Source organism: Theropithecus gelada, chromosome 10 (assembly GCF_003255815.1).
Source record: "Theropithecus gelada isolate Dixy chromosome 10, Tgel_1.0, whole genome shotgun sequence".
In the NCBI taxonomy this organism is placed as follows: domain Eukaryota; kingdom Metazoa; phylum Chordata; class Mammalia; order Primates; family Cercopithecidae; genus Theropithecus; species Theropithecus gelada.
The window spans coordinates 50,864,882-50,890,356 of NC_037678.1; the positions used below are offsets into that span (position 1 = coordinate 50,864,882).

The following is a 25,475-nucleotide window of genomic DNA, read 5'->3' on the forward strand; positions in this document are numbered from 1 at the left end:
GATGTATCTTCAACCTGTTGCATTGCAGGCACAGTGAAGGTGAAGAGTTCTAACATCCAAGTTGGAGACCTTATCATCGTTGAAAAGGTGAGCAGGATCTGGAAGCTTGTGTGTGAATACCACTTCATGGGTCCTAACGTGTCATTTGTGTATCTGGTAGACGAAGTGAATGATGCATTTTGGGATTCTATCCAAAAACTTTGCTTCGGGAGAAAAATCTCCTGTGAGACACACACACACACACACACACACACACACACACACACACACACACACAAATATTTTTTCAAGGTTTATATGTGTTGGTTAGCCAGAAATCCTGCTTACAAACACAAGTACAAGTTTTGATTTCCTGTTCGATGTGCTTATTATTTTGGGATAAAAAAAATAATAAAATCTTTCCTAGAAGTCTACTTACTATATAGACACTTAAAATATTTATAAAATTTACCTTTTGAGCTATTTTAGCTTGTATTTCCCAACTTAACCATTGTGCTTGTTTTTTATTTTATGGGGAGCAGGGGTTAAGTGTAACCTGAGAACAGTAAAAAGACCAAAAATACATTTTAAAAAATAGCTGTGTCAGTGTGTTTGTTACTTTAGCAAACACTCATATCTTTTTCTAGTGTGTATATTTGGAAGGTATTGGATTTTGGGGGGTGGCTCTGGAGAGCCTTGGAATAATATTTGATTAGAAAAGGGTTGTGTCTTAACTTGTTTCTGTAGAAATTGAGCTATGCTCTTTTAAAAGGATTAAATCCAAGAACTCAAAGCTGCTTTGAGGTAAAGTGAAACTCTTTTGGGTGGTAGCTCAGAAGAACCACACAAACCCCCTCTATGTTATCACATACTTTTCTGTTCATAATTAAATGGGGGCTGCTGGCTCCCCCCGCTTCCCCCAGTGTTTTTGAGAATGGCTTTTGTTGCTTCTTACTACTTTCCTTCCTTATTAAAATCCACTAAAAGCCAAACATCAAGCTGGGAAGTTGGTAGAAGCAGAAAGCGTGAGCGCAGGGTCTGCCTTGAGTCTCAGCAGACAGCCTGGAAGAGAGCCAGCTGGGGAGGTAGACTTTCGGGATTTTGGGAGGTAATGGTTGAATTCGCCAGAAAACTAGAAGCTCTCTTTCCAAGATAAGATTTTGATAGGGGATTAGTAAAGTAGCAGCAGTGTGCAAGATTTTTCAGATTCAAAATAAATCCCCGAATCTGTCTTTGACAAAGGCAGAAACTTAAAAGAGGCTGTGAGTTTCAGTCCCCACCCCCCCAACAACCCAAGGAGGGGTTGGGGGTGGGGGCGGAAACCCTCCCTCCCCCCACCCGGCACATGGTCATTCATTCACAGTAACAGTCTTTCTTTTCATAACACAGAACCAGCGGGTCCCTGCCGACATGATCTTCCTGAGGACATCAGAAAAAAACGGTAAACATCTGAGATCAATTTGGAAAATAACCATTAACCTTTCAGTGGTAATTTGGTAAAATAATCATTTGAAAATGTCACAAAGTAGATTATCATTTTGGAGCCATGGAGGCAAATCAAAAGCATCTTTTTCAATAGACCGTTCTTTTTAAACAGTGTTGTTGGTGTTTAAAAGTCCATAGATTTTGGTCATTAAAAAATACAGTTTGTGGAACACCGGCTGACTCACAGCTGGTCAAGTCACGCATACAGTGGCCTTGGGTTTCCTCTCCAGGCTGTGTTAAGCTCAGCCTCAGGAGTTGGGACGAGGAAGTGTCTCTAACATGTAGAAGTAAACAGAAATCCTCTCTCTTCTAAGCTGATACCAGCAGATGTGTCATGAGTGGGGGCAGTATAGAAACTGGGGAGAGGGGACTGTCTTTTCTGGCCTTTGTTCATGAGTCGGGAACCTTGCCCATAGCACTTATTGATTTATTTATGGTAGCCTGAGTTTGCGGGCTGGGAATCTCTGAAGTCTCCTACAAGGCCTTTAACTCCTTGCAGTTGTTCCCTAGGGTGGCAGCTGCCATTGCCTGCCCACCCTATCAGTCTCCTAAGATTGCCTTAATTTTTTTTTTTTTTCTTGAGACCGGGTCTTGCTCTGTTGCCCAGGCTGGAATGCTGTGGTATGATCTCAGCTTACTGCAACCTCTGCCTCCTGGGTTCAAGCCATTCTCCTGCCTCAGCCTCCCATGCACCAATATGCCTGGCTAATTTTTATATTTTTGGTAGGGATGGGGTTTCACCATGTTGGCCAGGCTGGTCTTGAACTCCTGACCTCAAGTGATCCATCAGCCTCCCAAAGTGCTGGAATTACAGGTGTGAGCCACCACGACCAGCCAAAATGGCCTTGATTTTAATTTTTGTTATTTAAGCTGTTCTGAGGAAATAGGCTGTTTTTCTCTTATCTGGCATGATTGGAGGTTTCTGAACACGTGAAAAATTTACATTTGTATTCCTTTGAGGATGCTGCAATGTATTTCATTATTAATGGAATTAAAGTACAAGTAAAATTATATACTGATATGTAATCAGGACAGGAGGTAAAAGGCACTAGATTAAAACAGTCTTTGAAAAACTACGGCTTTGTCTTCAAATTTGTTCTTGTGTCCTATTTAGTGAAAACAGAGCATTATGGAGTTATCAGGGCCCCTGACATGCTCTTTTTTTCTTAAAAAAAAAACAAAACAAAAAAACCAAAATTATGTGTGTTCTACGTTAATAGTTCTCAAAGACTGAACTGCAGTGTCGTGAATGGGGTGTGTTCTGTATCTGATGGAGTGTACGGCTGACTACTTGCATGGATCTGTATGTCAGACTGAAAGATACACCTCTGAAGTGTGCCATCCCGTAATGACCTCGTGCTTGCCTGGATCGATCGGTGCTGTTCTGAGCTCTATGCACGAATCACCTCTTTGTCACAACATCTCTGCAGGGTCAGGGCTGTCCCTATCTCCACTTTTACAGACGAGGAAACTGAGGCTCAGAGAGGATAGGCAACTATCAGGGCACAAAGCTAGTATGTGGCAGAGCCTGGACCTGCACTCAGGTGGTTTGGGTCCTGAGAAGGTGCTGGCGATGCCTGGCCAGACAGCTAGGAATGCTGGTCACTCTGTGCTGGTCCCTGTTCTATCTCTCCACTGAATCTCTACAGCAAAATTGTGAGGTCTACGTTTCTCCACATTTTACAGACACTGGAGCTTAACAAGGCCAAGAAACTAGCCTAGGATCTCACTGAGAGAGAGTGGTGGAGTGAGGGTTTGAACTCTGAGCTTTCTGATCCCAGAGCTTATTTTGGAAGAAGTGGGAGTTAGGATATGTATTTTCCCTTGTGGTTGCTGGCCGTTGGTTGGCTGTTTTTACAAGGACCAGAGCAGACGCTGCCCAGAGCTGCCGAGGGAAGGGTGCTTGAGGTGCAGGTGACAGCACCCGACTTCCTTCCCACAGGGTCATGCTTCTTGCGGACGGATCAGCTGGATGGGGAGACGGACTGGAAGCTGCGGCTTCCCGTGGCCTGCACGCAGAGGCTCCCCACGGCCGCCGTGAGTAGCTTTCCCTGCAGAAGCCCATGCTGGCAACCTGTCTTAGCAGGGTTCTCGAACTCAATACCTTGGGGGCCAGGAATGGGACGGCAGCTGTGAAGTGGGGCTGGTGGGGGAGCGTGGGGTCCTGGAGAGCCCCTGGGATTAGTTGGCTTCCCTGATGTGGCCAGGCCAAAAGCAGACCCTGAGGGTAGGCAGTGCGCTCTCCCGTGGGAAGCTGAAAACCGTAAGGAGCCTTGCCCACGTGCCTCACCAGAATTTAAAGGGTAAGCCAGAGCATGTCACTGCTCTGCTCAAAACCTACGAAGGTAGGCCAGGCTCGGTGGCATGCACCTGTAGTCCCAGCTCCTCGAGAGGCTGAGTCAGGAGGATTGCTTAAGCCCATGGGTTCGATGCTTTAGTGAGCTGTCATTGTCCCTGGGAATAGCAACTGCACTCCAGCCTGGGCAGCATAGTGAGACCTGTGTCTAATAAAAGTAATAATCATAAAATAAAAAAAAAACCGGCCGGGCGCGGTGGCTCAAGCCTGTAATCCCAGCACTTTGGGAGGCCGAGACGGGCGGATCACGAGGTCAGGAGATCGAGACCATCCTGGCGAACACGGTGAAACCCCGTCTCTACTAAAAAATATACAAAAAACTAGCCGGGCGAGGCGGCGGGCGCCTGTAGTCCCAGCTACTCGGGAGGCTGAGGCAGGAGAATGGCGTAAACCCGGGGGGCGGAGCTTGCAGTGAGCTGAGATCCGGCCACTGCACTCCAGCCCGGGCGACAGAGCCAGACTCCGTCTCAAAAAAAAAAAATAAATAAAAAAATAAAAAAAAAAATAAAAAAAAAACCCTCCAAAGATTTCTCCTCTTACTGAGAATCAGTTCTGCGGTGCTTGCTGTCATCTTCAGGTCCTTCCCATTTGTCTCTCTGCTGAGGCTGCGACCTCAGTGCCTGGCCTTCTCTCCTCTGCCTGCCAGCCTGTCGGGTCTGTCATTCTGTCCCTGGATGTTTACTGTTGCCGTTTCCTCCACCGGGAGCCCTCTGATCTCTGGCGAGTCTGCCTGGCAGGTCATCTCCACGCTCCACTGAGCTTTTGCTCACGAGTCTCCTTATCAGAGAGGCTCTTTCTGCCCTCCTCTCCCTGCATCCCCACTTTGCTCACTCCCAGGCAGCGTCCCTGCAGGTGGGCTCTGCCTGTTGTATTCTCTGCCGTATCCCCAGTGTGCATGACGGGGTGCCGGCCCTGGCTGAGACGATGGCCGCAGTAGTTGGTCAAGTGTAACTTAAGTGCCCGGTGACTGGCGTGCCCCACCGTGGTCTGGAAGGATGAAGTGGAACACAGAAGCTTCCCCTGTACTCACGTCACATGGATCGAAGCCACTCCTTACTGTGTCCCCTGAGGGAGGAGGATAGGTCCACGTCTTGGTGGGACTGACATAACAAGAAATGTAGCCACCCTATGAATGATTTTTCATGGCTAATACAAAGTGAAATAGCACCATTATTACTGTTAATTTTAAACCAGGAATTTTATTTTATTATTTATTTATGAGACGGACTCTTACTCTGTCGCCCAGGGTGGAGTACAGTGGCGTGATCTTGGCTCACTGCAACTTCCACCTCCTGGGTTCAAGCAATTTTCCTGCCTCAGCCTCCTGAGTAGCTGGGATTACAGGCACCCGCCACCGCCCCTGGCTAATATTTGTATTTTTAGTAGAGGCAGGGTTTCGTGGTGTTGGCCAGGATGGTCTCAAACTCCTGGCCTCCGTTGATCCACCTGCCTCAGCCTCCCAAAGTGCTGTGGTTACTGGCATGAGCCACGGCGCCTGGCCTAAACCGGGAATGTTAGAACAGTGAGTTTCTAACTACTGGCTAGGAGCCCCTGGGGACTTGTAGCAGCCACCATCATGCCTGTGAGGTGTAGCTAACCTGACGACAGAATTCTGATCCTCAAAACAATTTAAAAGATCTGTTCTAGAGACAGGTTAGGGGGGCATGGAAGGGAGGGTGCTGCAGATTCCGCAGCATGGGATCGCATTACTTGGTGCATGCTTTAGAAGCATGACGCAGTTTAATAAACGCTCGCTTTGCCTCTCGTTGGGTCCAGGCTCGGACTAGGTTTCAGAGAAAGATGAGATCCTGTCTTCTTTGTTGTCAAGGAACTCTCGGCCTTAGTGTGATTATTGGGGGGTGGTCTCTGTGAGGAGCAGCATTTTAACACAATTTTAGATAATGAGATGTATATGAGCTGGGCGCAGTGGCTCACGCCTGTAATCCCGCATTTTGGAAGACCGAGGCAAGCAGATCGCTTGAGAACATCCTGGGCAATGTGGTGAACCCTGTCTCCACAAAAAATACAAGAAGTAGCCAGGCCTGGTAGCACACACCTATCGTCCCAGCTACTCGGGATGCTGAGGTGGGAGGATGGCTTGAACCTGGGAGGCGGAGGTTGCAGTGAGCTGAGATTGTGCCACTGTACTCCAGGCTGGGCAACAGAGGGAGACCCTGTCTCAAAAAAACAAAAAAAGATTTATATGAAACGATGACCTGATTAATACATGAGTATATTCTTGTTAAAAATAGTTCAACTGTATGGAAAGCTGTGGAAGAAAAAGTGAGAAGTCCTGCTCACAGCCTTTACCTCAGATCTTACCTTCTTCCCAGAGGGAATCAAGGGTCATGTGAAGTCAATAGTGGTCTTTCCAGATGTTTCTCAATGCACTTACTTATAAATATACAAATGCAGAGTTGTTTGTGGTATGTGGTTTCACATAAATGGCATAAGACTGTATTCGTTGTTCTGCAGTTTTTTTCACCCTCCACTTTTTTTTTTTTGATGGAGTCTCACTCTGTCACCCAGGCTGGAGTGCAGTGGCGCGATCTCGGTTCACTGCAAGCTCTGCATCCCGGGTTCACGCCATTCTCCTGCCTCAGCCTCCTGAGTAACTGGGACTACAGGTGCCTGCCACCCCACCTAGTTAATTTTTTGTATTTTTGGTAGAGACAGGGTTTCACTGTGTTAGCGAAGTTGGCGTCAATCTCCTGACCTTGTGATCCACCCACCTTGGATTCCCAAAGTGCTTGGATTACAGGTGTGAGCCACTGCACCTGGCCTTTTTTTTTTTTTTTTTTTTTTTGGAGACAGAATCTTATTCTGTTGCCCAGGCTGGAGTGCAGTGGCACCATCTCAGCTCACTGCAACCTCTGCCTCCCGGGTTCAAGTGATTATCCTGCCTCAGCCTCCGAGTAGCTGGGACTACAGTCGTGAGCCACCACGCCCAGCTAATTTCTGTATTGATGGGGTTTCACCATGTTGGCCAGGCTGGTCTCAAACTCCTGACCTCAGGTGATCCACCTGCCTTAGCCTCCCACAGTACTGAGATTACAGGTGTGAGCCACCACACTCGGCCCTACTCCATGTTTAATGTGTCTCTGAGCCTTATGAATACACAGAGGCAGTATGCATATGGTGCCTCCTAGTTAGTTAGCAAGAGTGCAGGCTCTGCCTGAAGGGGTGGCTGGTAGCCTCTACCATCTCTTGGCCCTTTTTGCCAAGTGGCGTTGTTGGCCAAGTTTGCCTATCTGATTGTTTTTGAAAGAGCACCCAGAAATCCAGATTTTCATGTGAAATCACTCAAATTTTAAATGTTGACAGTTCATTTCATTAAAAATTTAGAGAAGGCTGGGCGTGGTGGCTCACACCTGTAATCCCAGCACTTTGGGAGGCCAAGGCGGGTGGATCACGAGGTCAGGAGATTGAGATCATCCTGGCCAACACGGTGAAACCCTGTCTCTACTAAAATACAAAAAGTTATCCAGGCTTGGTGGTGTGTGCCTGTAGTCCTAGCTATTTGGAAGGCCGAGGCAGGGAAATAGTTTGAATCTGGGAGGTGGAGGTTGCAGTGAGCTGAGATCACACCACTGCACTCCAGCCTGGCAGCAGAGCGAGACTCCATCTCAAAAACAAACAAAATTTAGAGTATACTTTTTTTTTTTTTTTTGTGATGGAATTTCAATCTTGTTGCCCAGGCTGGAGTGCAATGGTGTGATCAGCTCATTGCAGCCTCCACCTCCTGGGTTCAAGCAATTCTCCGGCCTCAGCTTCCTGAGTTGCTGAAATTACAGGCGTGTGCCACCATGCCCAGCTATTTTTTGTGTGTGTGTATTTTTAGTAGAAATGGGGTTTTACCAGGTTGGTCAGCCTTGTCTTGAACTCCTGACCTCAAGTGATCCACCTGCCTCGGCCTCCCAAAGTGCTGGGATTACACGTGTGAGCCACCATGCCTGGCCTCCCTCTTTTTTTTTTTTTTTTTTTTGAGATGGAGTTTCCCTCTCTTGCCCAGGGTAGAGTACAGTGGTGTGATCTCAGCTCACTGCAACTTCCACCTCCCAGGTTCAAGCAATTCTCCTGCCTCAGCCTCCCGAGTAGCTGGGATTAAAGGCACCTGCCACCACGCCTGGCTAATTTTTGTATTTTTAGTAGAGATGGGGTGTCACCATGTTGGCCAGGCTGGTCTCGAACTCCTGACCTCAAGTGATCCACCAGTCTCGGCCTCCCATAGTGCTGGGATTACAGGTGTGAGCTACTATGTCCCACCTTGGAGTGTAGTTTCATTCTTTTTTTGCATCTGCATAATATTCCAAGACGTGGCTATCACAATATATCCATTTCCCATTTTTTAATATTTCTGGACATTTTTTGGTATATCTATCACTTTATAATTGGGTGTCTTGGTTATCAAGTAAGATTTATCTAGTAAGGCAATCCCTGCTTCCTTTTTTTCTGGCAGTGATTCCTACTACCCTTTGAAAGGTCAGGTAAAGACAGGGTACAAAGAAACTTGTAAATGACTGGGATGGGGACATGCTACAACAGGCTGCTGGCAGGAGCTGCGAAGTTTAGACAAGACACCTGCTTCTAGCTCAGCTGGCTCCTTCATGGCTGGACTGCCTTCTCCTGCAGGAGTAACGGGCCTCCCTGGGCCGCGTCGTCAGGATTGGCAGTACAGGTTGAAATAATTGTGTTAAAATGAAGAGGAAGTAAGAAGAATCTGGAAAAGGAAGAGAGGAGAAGAAACAGATCCAATAGCCAGGTGCTGGTACAGAGCTGGCTGCGGTGACCGCAGCCGTGGCCTCAGGGTGCCCTGATGAAGCACAGGTCCTGTGGTCACTTGCCCATCCAAGGGCAGCTGTGTCCCTCTGCGCAGCAGGCATGGAAGCGGGGCCCCATGGTGTCTGTGTACTGCTCCCCTAAAATGTAGTGGTGGCGTGGCTGTTTCACAGGTCAGAGACAGAGCAGAGGGGTCACTGATTTCTCCAAATTCATACGACTGGTATGTGGGGGCTGGGGTTTGCTCCTGGCTCTCTTTGTGCAAAGCCTCATCTTTGACCAGCAGGCAGTTGGCCGAGTATGGGAACTCAAGAGCCCCCCGTAGCAGATGACCTTCCTATTAAGAAGAAAAGTAGGCCGGACGCGGTGGCTCATGCCTGTAATCCCAGCACTTTGGGAGGCTGAGGCGGGTGGATCACGAGTCAAGAGATCGAGACTGTCTCTATTAAAAAAAAAAAAAAAAATTAGTTGGGTGTGGTGGCATGCGCCTGTAGTCACAGCTACTTGGGAGGCTGAGGCAGGAGAATGGCTTGAACCTGGGAGGTGGAGGTTGCAGTGAGACGAGACTGCACCATTGCACTCCAGCCTGGCAACAGAGCAAGACTCCATCTCAAAAAGAAAAAAAAAAAGAAGAAAAGCAACTGAGAAAAAAACAACACTATAATATAACCTCCTGTCCTCATGCCATATATATGTGTGAGTGGGTATGTATATGACATAATCATCCATTGTTAGCTTGGCCTTTAACTTGTTGCATGATCTGGGCCACGCCCTGCCATTTCCTCTCGGGACCCGCCTGTGCCAGTGCAGGGAATCATTCCATCCTGTCCTGGCTCTATGGGGCTTTCTGCTTCTGAACTTATTTCCATTCCACACTGCGCTTTGGCCTGTCCCTTCCTCCTCCTGGGCTTCACTACTGCCCCCTCCGTCGCCTTTCCTGGTGCCCAGTCCCCATCTACTTCCTTTCTTCTTTGTTCTGGAAGTGACTGCTGCTCCCCCTGACTGTACCTGTCTTATGCCACTTCACATATGCTGCTTTGAAATGTAGTTTTTGCCCAGATCTTTCACTTTTGGGCTTTCTTATCACCTAAGGTTGACTTCTCATTTGCTTTTAAAAAAATTGCGCTAAAAGACACATAACATAAAATGTACCATCGTAATCATTTTTAAGTGCACAGTTCAGTGGCCTGAAGTACACTGACCTTGTCATGCAGGCATCAGCCATGTTCATCTTTGGAACTTTTTTCATCTTTCAAAACTAGAACTCTGGACTCATTAAGCAGTAACTTCATTCCCGCCTTGGCCCAACCCCTGGCGAGCATCTTTCTGTTTTTCTGTCTCTATGAATTAAACTACTGTAAGTTCCTCCTATAAGTGGAATCACTTAGTTTTTGTCTTTTTGTGACTGGTTTATTTCACTGAGCATAATGTCGTCTTCCAGTTTCATCCGCATCGTAGCCTGTGTCAGAACTTCTTCCTTTTTAAGGCTGAGTAATATTCCATTGCATGGACAGACCACACTTTGTTTATCCATTCATCCACTGATGCTTGTTTGACTTGCTTCCACTTCTTGGCTGTTGTGAATAATGCTGCTTCATACATGGGTGGACAGATGATCATGTCATGTCCCTGCTTTCAGTTCTTTTGGGTGTATACCTGGAGGTGGAATTGCTGGATTATTTGGTAGTTTTCTGATTAATTTTTTGAGGAAGTGCTGTGCTGTTTCCATAGCTCTTACACCATCTGATGTTCCCAGCAACAGTGCACAGGGCCTCCAGATTCTCCACCTCTTCATCATACTTGTTTTTGTTTTTGTTTTGATAGCCATCCTTATGGGTGAGAGGCATTCTTACTTGCTTTTTCAGCTCTTCCCAGAGGTTTATACCGAGTAGATGCCCAGTAATCATTTGTTGAATGAGTATTTTCTTTCTTTCTTTTTTTTTTTTTTTTGAGATGGTGTCTCACTCTGTCATCCAGGCTGGAGTGCAGTGGCGCGATTTCAGCTCACTGCAACTTCCGCCTCCCGGGTTCAAGCGATTCTCCTGCCTCAGCCTCCCGAGTAGCTGCAATTACAGGCACGCGCCACCACGCCTGGCTAATTTTTTTGTATTTTTAGTAGAGACAGGATTTCAACATGTTGGCCATGCTGGTCTCGAACTCCTGGCCTCAACTGATCCGCCCACTTCATCCTCCCAAAGTGCTGGTATTACAGGCATTAACCACCACGCCTAGCTTGAATGAGTATTTTCAATGGTACAGACAAGTCTTGCAAGCCAGAATTTAGCAGAGGAGGATCTGCCACTTTCCAGGGTATTCATAGGTGTGTAGTATCACCCCATCAAGTCTGGAAAGTGCTGGGTAAACATAGAGAAACAAGGGTCTTCACTGTACAGTCTCTCAGGGTGTCTCGAGATACTGTATGCGGTGACTCCTAAACTTACTTAACAGAGGACTTTCCTCTTGTTTCCACCTTCCCTGTAATTTTAAGGGCCTGTTTGCTGTGTGTGGGAAATACAGTTGCTTTTGAAAAATAGTGGATGCCTCCTGAAGTCTTGAATTGTGAAGTGATTTTGTTTTGACTCCCGAATGTGACTTCTGTTGAACAGGACCTTCTTCAGATTCGATCGTATGTGTACGCGGAAGAGCCAAATATTGACATTCACAACTTCGTGGGAACTTTTACCCGAGTAAGTGAGCTTACTTCACACAGGATCCTGTCACTGGGAGTGTGTAAGGGATGAAGACTGAGAAGTACTGATAGTTCTTTGTCAGGAAGTAGTTTTATGCCGGGTGGGGACGTAAAGAAGGCACCACCTTGAAAGCCAACGTATTGTTTCTCAGTAAGGTCGACACAACTAGAATTTTCTTCCGACCTTGGAACGGCTTGAATGACCCAACAACTTAGAGCCAAGCTTTGCTATAATTCACATGAATGCTGACGTCTGAAAGCAGTTTTTCTTTCTCTGTCCTTCAGATGGATCTATGTCCTCTTTTTTTTTTTTTTTTTTTTTTTTTGAGACGGAGTCTCGCTCTGTCGCCCAGGCTGGAGTGCAGTGGTGCAATCTTGGCTCACTGCAAGCTGCGTGTCCCAGGTTCACGCCATTCTCCTGCCTCAGCCTCCTGAGTAGCTAGGACTACAGGCACCTGCCACCATGCCCGGCTAGTTTTTTGTATTTTTAGTAGAGACAGGTTTTCACTGTTAGCCAGGATGGTCTCGATCTCCTGACCTCATGATCTGCCCGCCTTGGCCTTCCAAAGTGCTGGGATTACAGGCATGAGCCACTGCGCCTGGCCTTTTTTTTTTTTTTTTGAGGCAGTCTCCTTCTGTCGCCAGGCTAGAGTGCAGTGGCATGATCTCAGCTCATTGGAACCTCTGCCTCCCCGGTTCAAGTGATTCTCCTGCCTCAGCCTCCTGAGTAGCTGGGATTACAGGCGTGCATCACCACACCTGGCTAATGTTTTGTATTTTTAGTAGAGACGGGGTTTCACCATGTTGGCCAGGCTGGTCTCGAACTCCTGACCTCAGGTGATCCACCCACCTTGGCCTCCCAAAGTGTTGGGATTACAGGCGTGAGCCACCGTACCCAACTTTGGTTATCTTTTATTCATACAAATCCTATCTGCCGTTTTCATAATTTTTAAGCCACTTCCAGACCTTTCAGAAGAGAAATTAAATTTGGATTTAATTTGTTTTAGGAGGCCTGGTGTGGTGGCTCACACCTGTAATCCCAGCACTTCGGGAGGCTGAGGTAGGCGGATCTCCTGAGGTCAGGAGAATTGCTTGAACCTGGGAGGTGGAGGTTGCAGTGGGCCAAGATCGCGCCACTGCACTCCAGCCTGGGCGGTAGAGTGAGACTCCATCTCAAAAAAAAAAAAAAAAATTATTTTAGGAATATGGGTCAACAGATTTCTAGAACCCACATTACATTGTCCACGTTCTCTTTCTATAAGCCACAAAGTTGCCCTGCAAACAGCCTGATTGGTTTGCTTTTACGTTTTGATTCTTACCTCGTAAAACATTTTTCAGTGCTGAGAGGCCCGCGCTTCTTAAATCACAGGCCAACTTTTTCACGTATTTCTGTGGGAGATGAAAACCCCAAGGGCAATGGTGGAAGAGCTCGGCCCTCCCCCCATGGTGGAGCCGTCGGCTTCCAAACCGGGCCCCCAGTTTCCTCAGGGGGATATCGCGAGCGGACCAGGCTAGAAGCTGCCTGTGGATTCCAGGGAAGCCGTGCGGGGTGAACGTGTGTCCGTTTGGTCTTTTCCAGGAAGACAGCGACCCCCCGATCAGCGAGAGCCTGAGCATAGAGAACACGCTGTGGGCTGGCACCGTGGTCGCATCAGGTAAGGCGCCATTTCGAGGAATGTGGTAGCAATTTGAAAAGGAAAGAAAATCCTTTCGTAATTAGAATAATCATCTGTCAGTTGGTAAAAGGAGTGCTCGTTCAAATGGCATTTTCCACTTGTTCCGACACCTCCAGGGAATTAAACTGACATCTAATTACAGCTCGGACACTTAGAGACGCCTGGGGGAGAAGCTGGCATGGCTTGTGGACCTTTTTGCAGCGTCCACGCTGGGAATAGCTGTAATTGCCTCTTCAGATTGACATTCTAATCTGTCCCAGAGCTGGAGGCAGCCTGGATGTTCTGGCTGGAGGTTGTGTTTGTAGGGTATGTTGCGCTGGGACTGCCGGCACTGGGGCCCTCGGAAAGGGCGTGGGCCTGATTGAGCTGGAGCTTCTGTGTTTAAACACCAAGAGGAAGTGGATATTGGTGCTTTTCTTTTTCTTTTTCTCTTTTTTTGAGACAAGGTCTTACTCTGTCACCTAGGCTGGAGCACAGTGGCACAATCTTGGCTCACTGTAACCTCTGCCCCCCGGGTACAAGCAATTCTTGTGTCTCAGTCTCCCAAGTAGCTGGAATTATAGGCCCATACCACCACGCTGGCTAGTTTTTGTATTTTTAGTAGAGATGGGATTTCACCATGTTGGCCAGGCTGGTCTCAAACTTCTGACCTCAAGTGATCCACCCACCTCAGCCTCCCTAAGTGCTGGGATTACAGACGTGAGCCACTGCACCCGGCCCATTGGTGTCTTTCAGTGCCGGGATGACACTGAACCTGACTGCATGGGCTGAATATGACCCCTGATAGCAGTGGTTAACATCAGCGGCATGCAGCCCATGTGTCAGGCCCTGTGCTGGGTGCTTATGTGTGTTACACACTGCACTTAACCCTCCTAAAGGCACCGTGAGGGTAGTACTATTATTCATATTATGCCCATTCTGCAGATGACGGAACTGAGGCTGAGTGAGGTTAGGTAACTTGCTCCGAGGTCACACAGCAGGTAAAAGGCAGAGTTGGAACTTGAACCTAGGCACTTTGCTCCAGAAATAGAACTTACTGTGTAGCCATCATTTTCTTACATTTGGTGATATCATTAACTTAATAGTATAATTAGTATTATAATTCTACTGCTGGTGACTTTCTGTCTTTACTATTAGAGGAATCAATTTTTTCCATTCTTCAAACATAGTGTTCTCCACTCCCTACCATCAAGCCATTTTCCTCTGCTGGTTGCTTCTCTCTTTCATTCATTCATTCATTCATTTTTTTTTTTTTTCTTTTGAGACAGGGTCTTATTCTGTCACCCAGGCTGGAGTGCAGGGGTGCAATCATGGCTCGCTGCAGCCTCTAACTCCTGGGCTCAAGCTGTCCTCCTGCCTCAGCCTCCCAAACAGCTGGGACTACAAGTGCATGCCACCATGCCCAGCTAATTTTTAAGTACTTTTTTAGAGATGGGGGTCTCACTGTTCCCCAGGCTGGTCTCAAACTCTCGGACTCACGTGATTCTTCTGCTTCAGCCAAAATGCTGGGATCATAGGTGTAAACCACCTTGCCTGTTCCTTCTTTGTCGCTCTTTAGTCCAGTAGACACTTGATTAGGATCCTGTGTGGCAAGGAGAGGGAATGAAGCAGCACAAACTATCCCCAGAGTACCATGTGTCACCATCCACACGTGCACTACTTAATACAAATAGGCAGAGATGCACTCTCCCTTGAGGTTTTTTTTTACCACATTTCATTTCCACTGCCTGCCTTTGTTTTCATCATACTTTGGAACGTCTCTCAGGCCCCCTGATGACTAAAGAGTGAGACATTCTGCACGGTCATGCCTGGGCCACGCCTGGGCGCAGCCACCCAGGGCACGCAGCATGCAGACGTTTACATCCCGCCCCTTCTCGCCACTTTCCACCCACGTCACTTGAACCAATTTTTTCCCACTTTCAAGTCGTTTATTAACAAATAATTAATTACATTTTATTCTTTGATAATTTGACTGAAAAATAAGTATCTCATTCAGTTTGAATTTCCTAGATTACCTGGCAGGTGTTCATCTTTGCATCTGTCTGTTTTGTTTCTTTGTAAGTTACTAGTTGGCTTTTAAAAAAAAAAAAAAAAAAAGACGGAGTCTCTCTGTCTCTGTCACCTAGGCTGGAGTGCAGTGGTGCCCATCTTGGTTCACTGCAACCTCTGCCTCCCGGTTCAAATGATTCTTCTGCCTCAGCCTCTCCAGTAGCTGGGATTACAGGTGTGTGCAACCACCCCCAGCTAATTTTTGTATTTTTAGTAAAGGTGGGATTTCACCATGTTGGCCAGGCTGGTCTCGAACTCCTGACCTCAGGTGATCTGCCCGCCTCGGCCTCCCAAAGTGCTGGGGTTACAGGCATGAGCCACCGCGCCCAGCCTACTGTTTTAATTTTGATTTAATTGCAAATATAGTTGAACGTCTTTCTACCTGTCAGCTAATTCTTAATATTTTGGTCTATCTGCTTTCCTTTGTAGTTCTTTTTCTCATTACTTTGTTAGAATGTCTTATAGAGGAAAGAATCTCAAACTTACACTTGTTGTGGATTATAAATATTTTTTCAGTTTTTTGTTTGTCTTTTGTTTTTGTTTGTGATGGGCTTTATTTTCTTTTACCATATGGAAATTTTAAATTTTTTTTTTTTTTTTTTGAGACAGAGTCTCGCTCTGTCGCCCAGGCTGGAGTGCAGTGGCGCGATCTCGGCTCACTGCAAGCTCCGCCTCCCGGGTTCACGCCATTCTCCTGCCTCAGCCTCCCGAGTAGCTGGGACTACAGGCGCCCACAACCGCGCCCGGCTAATTTTTTGTATTTTTAGTAGAGACGGGGTTTCACCGTGGTCTCGATCTCCTGACCTTGTGATCCGCCCGCCTCGGCCTCCCAAAGTGCTGGGATTACAGGCGTGAGCCACCGCGCCCGGCCCGGAAATTTTAAATTTTTATATTGCCTACATTTTTTCATTTCATTTCCTGTCCTGTCCTGTCCTGTCCTGTTCTGTCCTTTCCTGTTCTGTCCTGTCCTTTCCTCCTCCTCCTTTCCCAGGCTGGAGTGTAGTGTCGTGATCTCGGCTCACTGCAACCTCCACCTTCCCGGGTTCAAGTGATTCTCCTGCCTCAGCCTCCCAAGTAGCTGGGATTACGGGGCCTGCCACCACACCCAGCTAATTGTTTTTGTATTTTTAGTAGAGATGAGATTTCACCATGTTTCTCAGGCTGGTCTCAAACTCCTGACCTCATGATCCACTTGCCTCGGCCTCTTAAAGTGCTGAGATTACAGACAGGATTGCTGTTGGAAGGGCATATGCATTTTATGTTTTGATTTACCCAGCAAACTTGCCTCTTCTCCTGATAATCTTTTTTTTTTTTTTTTTTGGTGACGGAGTCTCGCACTGTTGCCCAGGCTAGAGTGCAATGGCGTGATCTCAGCTCACTGCAGCCTCCGCCTCCCGGTTACATGCCATTCTCCAGACTCCGCCTCCTGGCACCTGATAGTCTTAACTTATATGTGTACCTAGCCAGCAGTGTGTTTTCTGACTTTTTAATTTTTGCCCATGTGATAGATATTGGACAAATGTTAACATATTGATTTGCCTTTAGAAAAATTATTTGTACAAACATCTTCATTTTATTTATTTGTATTTTCTTAAATATATAGTGTGAATGGCCAGTTTGTGTACTGTGTCCATTTTTTCTGCTTATGGGCTTTTAAAAAATAATTTGTAAGAATTGTTTATGTCATAAGAATATTAATCTTTGGCCAGGCGCGGTGGCTCAAGCCTGTAATCCCAGCACTTTGGGAGGCCAAGACGGGCGGATCATGAGGTCAGGAGATCGAGACCATCCTGGCGAACACGGTGAAACCCCATCTCTACTAAATAGTACAAAAAAAAACTAGCTGGGCGAGGTGGCGGGCGCCTGTAGTCCCAGCTACTCGGGAGGCTGAGGCAGGAAAATGGCGTAAACCCGGGAGGCGGAGCTTGCAGTGAGCTGAGATCCGGCCACTGCACTCCAGCCTGGGCGACAGGGCGAGACTCTGTCTCAAAAAAAAAAAAAAAAAAAAAGAATATTAATCTTTTATTCGTTGACTTAATTGTAATGACTGTTTCACTTGATCTCATTAGTATTTTGGAACTAAAGTTTGCAGTTTTTATCTAGTCAGACCTATTGATCTTTTTTTCTTTTCAAGACAGGGTCTTGATCTGTCACCCAGGTTGTAGTGCAGTGACATGATCAGGGCTCGCTGTAGCCTCGACCTCCCAGGTTCAAATGATTCTCCCACCTCAGCCTCCTGAATAGCTGGGACTGTAGGCACACCTCACCACACCTGGCTAACTTTTTGTATGTTTTGTAGAGATGGAGTTTTGCCATGTTGCCCAGGCTGGAGTCTTTTGTTTATGGTTTCTGTTTTTTGTGCCATGCTAAGAAAATTTTCTCTGCTCTAAAATTGTAAAAATATCCACTGACTTTTTTTGGAGTGTTTATATAGTCTTATATTAAAATACTTGGTTTAAGGAATAGAGTTAGGAGAGCTAACTGGCAAGGGAATACTACCTCGGGTCAGACTCCAGGCTCCAGACCTTTAGGCCCAGTCTGCGTGTCTGGCCCTGTGTGAACAAGCAGCCTTACGGGGCATGAAAGTGTAAAATGAGGCTGGGCACAGTAGCTCACACCTGTAATCCTAGCACTTTGGGAGACCAAGGCAGGAGGATTGCTTGAGTTCAGGAGTTTGAGACCAGACTAGGCAATATGATGAAAACCCATCTCTACAAAAAATAAAACATGGCCGGGTGCGGTGGCTCATGCCTATAATCCCAGCACTTTAGGAGGCTGAGGCGGGCGGATCACAATGTCAGGAGATCGAGACCATCCTGGCTAATACAGTGAACCCCGTCCCTACTAAAAATACAAAAAATTAGCCGACCTGGTAGCGGGCGCCTGTAGTCCCAGCTACTTGGGAGGCTGAGGCAGGAGAATGGTGTGAACCTGGGAGACGGAGCTTGCAGTGAGCCGAGATCATGCTACTGCACTCCAGCCTGGGTGACAAAGTGAGACTCTTGTCTCAAAAAAAAAATAAATTAAAAAAACAAAACAAAACATTATCCAGGTATTGTGTTGTGTGACTTTGGTCCTAGCTATATAGGAGGCTGAGGTGGGAGGATTGCTTGAGCTTGGAGGTCAAGGCTGCAGTGAGCTGTGATCACCAGTGTACTCCAGTTTAGGTGACAGAGCAAGACCCTATTTATTATTATTATTATTTTTTTCTGAGACGGAGTCTTGCTCAGTCGCCCAGGCTGGAGTGCAGTGGCGTGATTTTGGCTCACTGCAAGCTCCGCCTCCCAGGTTCATGCCATTCTTCTGCTTCAGCCTCCTTAGTAGCTGGGACTACAGGCGCCTGCCACCAGGCCGGCTAATTTTTTTGTATTTTTAGTAGGGACGGGGTTCACTGCATTAGCCAGGGTGGTCTCGATCTCCTGACCTCGTGATCCACCCGCCTCAGCCTCCCAAAGTTCTAGGATTACAGGTGTGAGCCAGCACGCCTGGCTAATTTTTTGTATTTTTAGTAAAGATGAGGTTTTACTATGTTGGTCAGGCTGGTCTTGAATGCAGTGACTCAGGCCTGTAATCCCAGCACTTTGGGAGGCCAATGTGGGTGGATCACCTGAGGTCAGGAGTTCAAGACCAGCCTGGCCAACATAGTAAAACCCCGTCTCTACTAAAAATACAAAAAATTAGCTGAGTGTGGTGGCACGTGCCTGTAATCTCAGCTACTCAGGAGGCTGAGGTGGGAGAATCACTTAAACCCGGGAAGCAGAAGTTGCACCATTTTTTTCTGAGAGGGAGTCTTGCTCAGTCGCCTAGGCTGGAGTGCAGTGGTGTGATTTTGGCTCACTGCAAGCTCCACCTCCCAGGTTCACGCCATTCTCTGGCCTCAGCCTCCCGAGTAGCTGGGACTACAGGCGCATCATTGCACCCCAAGCCTGGGCCACAGGGGGGAAACTCTGTCTCAAAAAAAAAAAAAAAAAAAGATACAATGAAAAGCAACACACTTTAGAGTAGAGGATGTCTGTGTCAAATGCTTGTGTCTTTGGGTGGAACAGAGAGGTGTTAAAGGTGATGAGAACAAGATGAGGGTAAAGTTGTCTTGTCCTGTTTCATCTGGCGTAGGCGGGGCTGGAAATTCATGACTGCCTGTCATGTGCCTGTCTCCTTACTAGACAGCCACATAAATAGGATGTACTTCATTTTTTGTGGTCAGTTCACCATTTCTTCTTCTTTTCTAAACCTTTTGTGGAAGGATAGTACACACACAGAAAATCCTAAACATAGTGCTTGGTGGATTTTTTTTTCCTTCCAACTTTTGTTTTAGGTTTGGGGGTACACGTGCAGGTTTGTCACACGGGCAAATTGCATGTTGCGGGAGTTTGGTGTACAGATGATATTGTCACCCAGGCAGTAAGCATAGTACCCAGTAGGTAGTGTTCTCTGATCCTCACCCTCCTTCCACCCTGTGCTTGATGGATTTTAACACAGTTAACATTTGTGTGGCTAGCACCCAGATCAAGGAACAGGGTGAGATCACTTCCCAGCCCCGAAGAAGCTCCCCTCCACTCCCTTCTAGCTCCCCAACACCCGCCCAAGGGTAACCACCACCTTGGCTACTGAAAATGTTAACATTTCAGTAATAAATGCATTTTCATATGCCAGTTTGTTTTTCCTTTTGGTGATTTTCTTCCTTCCTCCTTTTCATGCAGCAAGAGCGCACCTGTTCTGTGCTGAGATCCATTGCCACTCCCAGTGCTGTGGTAGTGCCTTAAGAGACAGATGCCTGTGCCCACAACATGGGATTTATGGTATATTGGAGGTTTAGGATGGAGGCCAGGCGTGGTGGCTCACACCTGTACTCTCAGCACTTTGGGAGACTGAGGCGGGTGGATCACTTGAGGTCAGGAGTTCGAGACCAGCCTGACCAACATGGTGAAACCTCATCTTTACTAAAAATACAAAAATTAGCCAGGCGTGGTAGCACGCACCTGTAGTCCCAGCTACTTGGGAGGCTGAGGCAGGAGAATTGCTTGAACCTGGGAAGTGGAGCTTGCAGTGAGCCGAAATTGCACCACTGCACTCCAGCCTAGGCGACAGAGTGAGACTCCTCAAAAAAAAAAAAAGAAATTTAGGATGGGCTGTAGAAGAAATGGGAGAGAGTTTTTTGTATTTCCTTTGAAACCAGTAAAAAGGAAAATAGTTGAGCTGAAAATGCAGAGAAACCTGAGGTGGAAGGAGCAATGTTGGAAAGGCCGCTTGTCAGTCTTAATCTCAGAGATGAGCAGTACTAATTACGTCTTCATTATCAGTTACTTTTAATCGATGAACTGTTTTGCTGCCATTCTCTTGATTTGGTCTCATAACATTACACGAGGACATTTAATGGGATGAGGCACTGAGCCTCAGGCTAAGCAACTTGCTCAAGGTCACACGCCTTGGAGAGGTCATCTCCTGGGAGGAGGAGAGTGGAAGGCAAAGTGGCATCTTGAAGAGGAAAGCTATTTCAGACAGTTCATGGGAGATGCCTTGTGGAGTTAAAGATCCCTTGTCTGAATTCCTCTCTGTGTGCTCGGTTATTTTGGGGGGTGAGTAGGAGAGAGAGAGCACAGCAGTGATCTGATGGCATTGCCTGCCGTGCCCCTTAGTCGGTGTATGATTTAGAGTCAGTATGAGCATCTGGGCATTGACTGCTTCCTTAATTGGCCTCAGTTTCCCCTGCATCTCACTGAATAGACATCTAATTGCCCTCTGATTCTAATGTAAACATAAGCCATTGCCTTCTAGTTCTCAACACAAGGAACAGCCAGCAGGAGTCATCTTAATTATGTGAGATTTCACTTCTGTGTTCCCTATAGGATGTAACTCCTGCCTCTCGGTTACAGATAACAGATAACAGGTCTGCTGTTACCTGTTGGAAGTTTTTAAAAAAAACAAAAAAGCTTGCCAAGCAGTAATGAGATCCAGCTGCATCAGCTGGCATCAGTTTGTAGAAGATGTGGTTGCCATGGTAGCCAATGCAGGGCTGCAAGGCTGAGGCAGCACAAGAGTGATGGATAAGGGAAGGGATGGAGGAGGACCAGGGGCTTGGCAGAGAAGGTGGCCTGAATGTTACAGAGCCTAGGTTGAGGAACAGCCACCTCTTAGAAGGTGAGAAGAACTGGTGCTCTAGCCCTGTTCTTCTAGAAGAAGGGCTAGAGCACCAGTTCTTCTCAGGCTTTTAGTGGAGGGGGACAGGTTTGTTGGGTTTTCCCCCTATTGTGTAGAAGATTGATTTGTGGTCCTGCCTCTGTGCGTGAGTAATATGCAGCCACACTATGTGCACCTTGCCACAACAGTTTTTTTTTGAGACAGAGTCTCACTCTGTCACTCAGGCTGGAGTGCAGTGGTGCGATATCGGCTCACTGCAACTTCCACCTCCCGGGTTCAAGCTATTCTTCTGCGTTGGCCTCCCCAGTAGCTGGGATTACAGGCGCCCATCACCACACCTGCATAATTTTTATATTTTTAGTGGAGACGGGATTTCACCATGTTGGCCAGGCTGGTCTCGAACTCCTGACCTCAAGTGATGCACCTGCTTCAGCCTCCCAAAGTGCTGGGAATATAAGCATGAGCCACCATGCCCGGCCCACAACAGTTTGATAGTGCCTTCATGGTCTCTACCCCATTTGATGAGACGACTCCTCTGATCACATGCCCGAATATTGCAGCAGTATTTAATTGCTATAAAAATTTCCAGCCGGGCGTGGTGGCTCACACCTGTAATCCCAGCACTTTGGGAGGCTGAGGTGGGCGGATCACAAGGTCAGGAGATGGAGACCATCCTGGCCAACACGGTGAAACCCTGTCTCTAATAAAAATACAAAAAATTAGCTGGGCGTGGTGGCGGGTACCTGTAGTCCCAGCTACTCGGGAGGCTGAGGCAGGAGAATGACATGAACCTGGGAGGCGGAGCTTGCAGTGAGCCAAGATCATGCCACTGCACTCCAGCCTGGGTGACAGAGCGAGACTCCGTCTCAAAAAAAAAAAAAAAAAAGCATTTCCAATTGCTGATTCTCGGGTTCAGCATTTATTTTGTTGTAGATGAGGAACAAAGGGGTCACAGTATAGCCCTGACCCCAAGGCAGCACCACACTGTTCCAGAGAGTCAGTAGAACTCCGTGAAATGCCTGACCGTGACCTCTTGGCCTTTTGGAGAAAGCAGATGGACACTGGCTGGGAGAATGGAAAGGGCTGCGTGGCCTGCAGGCTGCAGAGGGTGGGAGTGAAGAGAACCTTGAGAGCAAGGAGGGACTGCAGAGGTGACAGCAGGGGAAGGAGGGGACCAGAGGCCTAGGGGTGGATACTTTCGGGTCAACAGTTACAAATTGGGCAGGGGATTTAAAGGAGTGGATAGTGGCGGATGGGGACCATGGTGAGCTCAGAGCACGTGCCTAAGAAGTGGTTGTTCTTCAGCACTCACTGGGTGTAGCATGAGGAATGTGGACTCAATGTCATCAGATCTTCCACTCTTCCAGGAAAAGCCAGAGATCTCTTTTTTAAGGTTGTTTTTTCTTTTTTTTTTCCTAGACAGAGTCTCAGTCCGTCACCCAGGCTAGAGTGCAGTGGTGTGATCTTGGCTCACTGCAACCTCCGCCTCCCGGGTTCAAGCAGTTCTCCTGCCTCAGCCTCCCAAGTAGCTGGGATTACAGGCATGTGCCACCACTCTGGGCTGATTTTTATATTTTTAGTAGAGATGGGGTTTTGCCATGTTGGCCAGGCTGGTCTCAACCTGAGATCTCCTGACCTCAGGTGATCCACCTGCCTTGGCCTCCAAAGTGCTGGGATTACAGGTGGGAGCCACTGTGCCTGGCCTCTTTTTTTTTTTTTTTTAATAGGCAAGCTCCTGAATTTAAAAGGGGCCAGTTATTCAGAACCTTGAAAGCAACGTGCAGACCAAGCCAATGCGCATCCGTTGTGTGCATCCTCTCCAGGTGGTGGCCTCACTGAGGACAAGGCTGGGGTTGGGATCTTGTGGAGGCAGAGCCTGTGTCCTGAGCACAAGAAGGCATGGGATGGGAAAGGCCATTTTCAGCAGCATCTGATGGCATCAAGGTTGGCCAGGCCAGGTGTGGGAGACATCCCTTTGGGGTCCTCCTTGTTACTGGGGCCCTCTCTAACTCTGACCTCTGGGGATTGAGGCTGAGCTGCATCTGCTTAGGAGTGAATGCAGCGGTTGTGTGGTCATCCCAAGCTCAGCCCGGGCTCGACTCCCACTGTCCAGCCATCTGCTGTGGTGACAGGGGCCTGAAGGGAGGGGCTGCCTGTGTTCACAGGAGCCTGCCATCTGCCGAGAAGCCACCACAAGCTCTCCCTGGCCTGCCATCTGCTGGGAGCCTCCCTGGAAGGGAACTGCATTGTCCTGGAGAACATTGTTTGCCTGGCTGAGTGTGTTAGACCCTGGAAGGACTTCAGCGCCTCCTCCTAGGGCTCTTTGTCCAAGATATGGTCCCAGCGCTGCATTTGGGGGTGGGCTCTTTACCGCAGATGTGCTTCAGCCTTTTTGGATTTTTGTGTCTCCTGACAGTGGCATTCCTGAGGGTGAGGGGGAGAGAGCACAGAGAAGGAGGTGTTTTCTCTTTCCAGCAGAGACCAAATTGCTTGTATTCCTGGGATCTTCCCTGAGAGCTTGGCAGGGCTGGCTCCTTCGTGTTCCAAGTTTCGGCTCAGATGACGTGAACGGAGACAGTACAAACTGCCTACCCCCTCCACCTCCTGCCCCCCGCCCCGCCACCCGGTCCTGCCTGTTTCTCCACTTGACTTGACTTTCAGCCTAGCACCGCTCACTCCCTGTGATGCAGTATTTCTTGGTTTCCTTCTTTATTCTCTATCTTTCCCGCTGTGTTGATTTTCTTGGCACACACTGAGAAGGGGAGAGAAGTAAAATTTTGACAGATACTGCCAAATTTCTCTCCAAAATAGATCACACCAGTGTGCATGTCGGCCAGCAGTGTGTATGACAGGATTTACTTTCCCCGCTGTTGGCTAACCTTGGTGGTTCTCAGTTTTTTGAATTTTTGCCAGTCTAATTGGGATAAAAATGGTTTATTTTGCATTTTTTGATTATTTCCTAGAGTGAGCATTTTCCTCTTGTTCACTGGCCATGTTTATTTCTTCAGTAAATTGTTGACTTTCGAAGGATTGATGCCTTTTCTTGTTGTGCCTGGGGGCTAGAAGGGGTGGGAGTTCTTAGGAAAGAGTTGTCCTTGGGACAGGCGTCCCCCAAATGGGTAAGTTAGGCTGAAAGGGATCAGGCTGAGCAGGAAGAATGTGCTCTAAAAAGAAGCATCTCTTTCCAAGTTTCCATAATAGCTGATGAAGGTAGGAATGTTCTAGGCACCTCTGGAAGCCTCTATGACCGGGGGCACAAAGGGCAAGCCACCCCTTTCCCTAGTCTCCTTCCATTAGAAGCCACTGGGTCCTGTAGACCAGCATTCACCAGTACAGGTTTTGCGGTAATGAGAAGGCTCTGGGTCTTCACTCTTCCATGAGGTAGCTCCTAGCTCGTGTGGCCATGAAATGGGCTAGGGAGGGTGGGCGCTGTATTTAATTTAACTGAATTTAAACTTAAAGGGTTTTCAGTGGTTAGTGGCTGTTCTGTTGGTCAGTGTAGCCACAGATCATTGGTTTGGCCCTTGGTTTGGCTCTAATGTAAAACCTGTGATGTTCTCATAGTGTGGCTGTTGGGTTTTGAACATGGTCTCTAGGTCAGGCGACGTGGCTCATGCCTGTAATCCAAGCACTTTGGGAGGCCAAGGTGGGAGGATCACTTGAACCCAGGAATTCAAGACCAGCCTGGGCAATATAGTGAGACCTCATTTCTACAAAAAACACAAAAATTAGCTGGGCATGGTGGCATGCGCCTGTGGTCCCAGCTGCTTGGGAGGCTGAGGTGGGAGGATCGCTTGAGCCCAGGATGTTGAAGCTGCAGTGAGCCATTAATATAATTGTGCCACTGCATTCTAGCCTGGGCAACAGAGTAAGACCCTCTCTCTCAAAAAAAAAAAAAAAACCAAAAAACTGGGCGTGGTGGCTCATGCCTGTAATCCCAGCACTTTGGGAGGCCAAAGCAGATGGATCAGTTGAAGTCAGGAGTTCAAGACCATCCTGGCCAACATGGTGAAACCCTGTCTCTACTAAAAATACAAAAATTAGCCGGGTGTGGTGGCAGGTGCCTGTAATCCCAGCTACTCAGGAGGCTGAGGCAGGAGAATTGTTTGAACCCAGGAGGTAGAGGTTGCGGTAAGCCGAGATCTCACCATTGCACTGTAGCCTGGGCAACAAGAGTAAAACTCCATCTCAAAAAAAAATAATAATAAAACCAAAAATTAGCCAGGCATGGTGGTGCATGCCTGTAATCCCAGTTATTCAGGAGACTAAGGCAGGAGAATCGCTTGAACCCGGGAGGCTTTCAGTGAGCCCATGTAGCGCCACT

The 25,475-nt window shown here is 47.6% G+C and overlaps 1 protein-coding gene across 1 annotated transcript in view; it reads left to right on the forward strand.

Moving 5' to 3' along the window:
- The window catches only part of ATP9A (ATPase phospholipid transporting 9A (putative)), a 132,217-nt gene that overhangs the window by 32,594 nt on the left and 74,148 nt on the right, over positions 1–25,475 (forward strand). Inside the window, exons 4-8 of the mRNA XM_025399176.1 lie at positions 29–87; positions 1,369–1,420; positions 3,407–3,501; positions 11,206–11,286; positions 12,868–12,943. Of these exons, the coding sequence (XP_025254961.1) occupies positions 29–87; positions 1,369–1,420; positions 3,407–3,501; positions 11,206–11,286; positions 12,868–12,943 (363 nt within the window). The remainder of the gene's footprint in view (positions 1–28; positions 88–1,368; positions 1,421–3,406; positions 3,502–11,205; positions 11,287–12,867; positions 12,944–25,475) is intronic.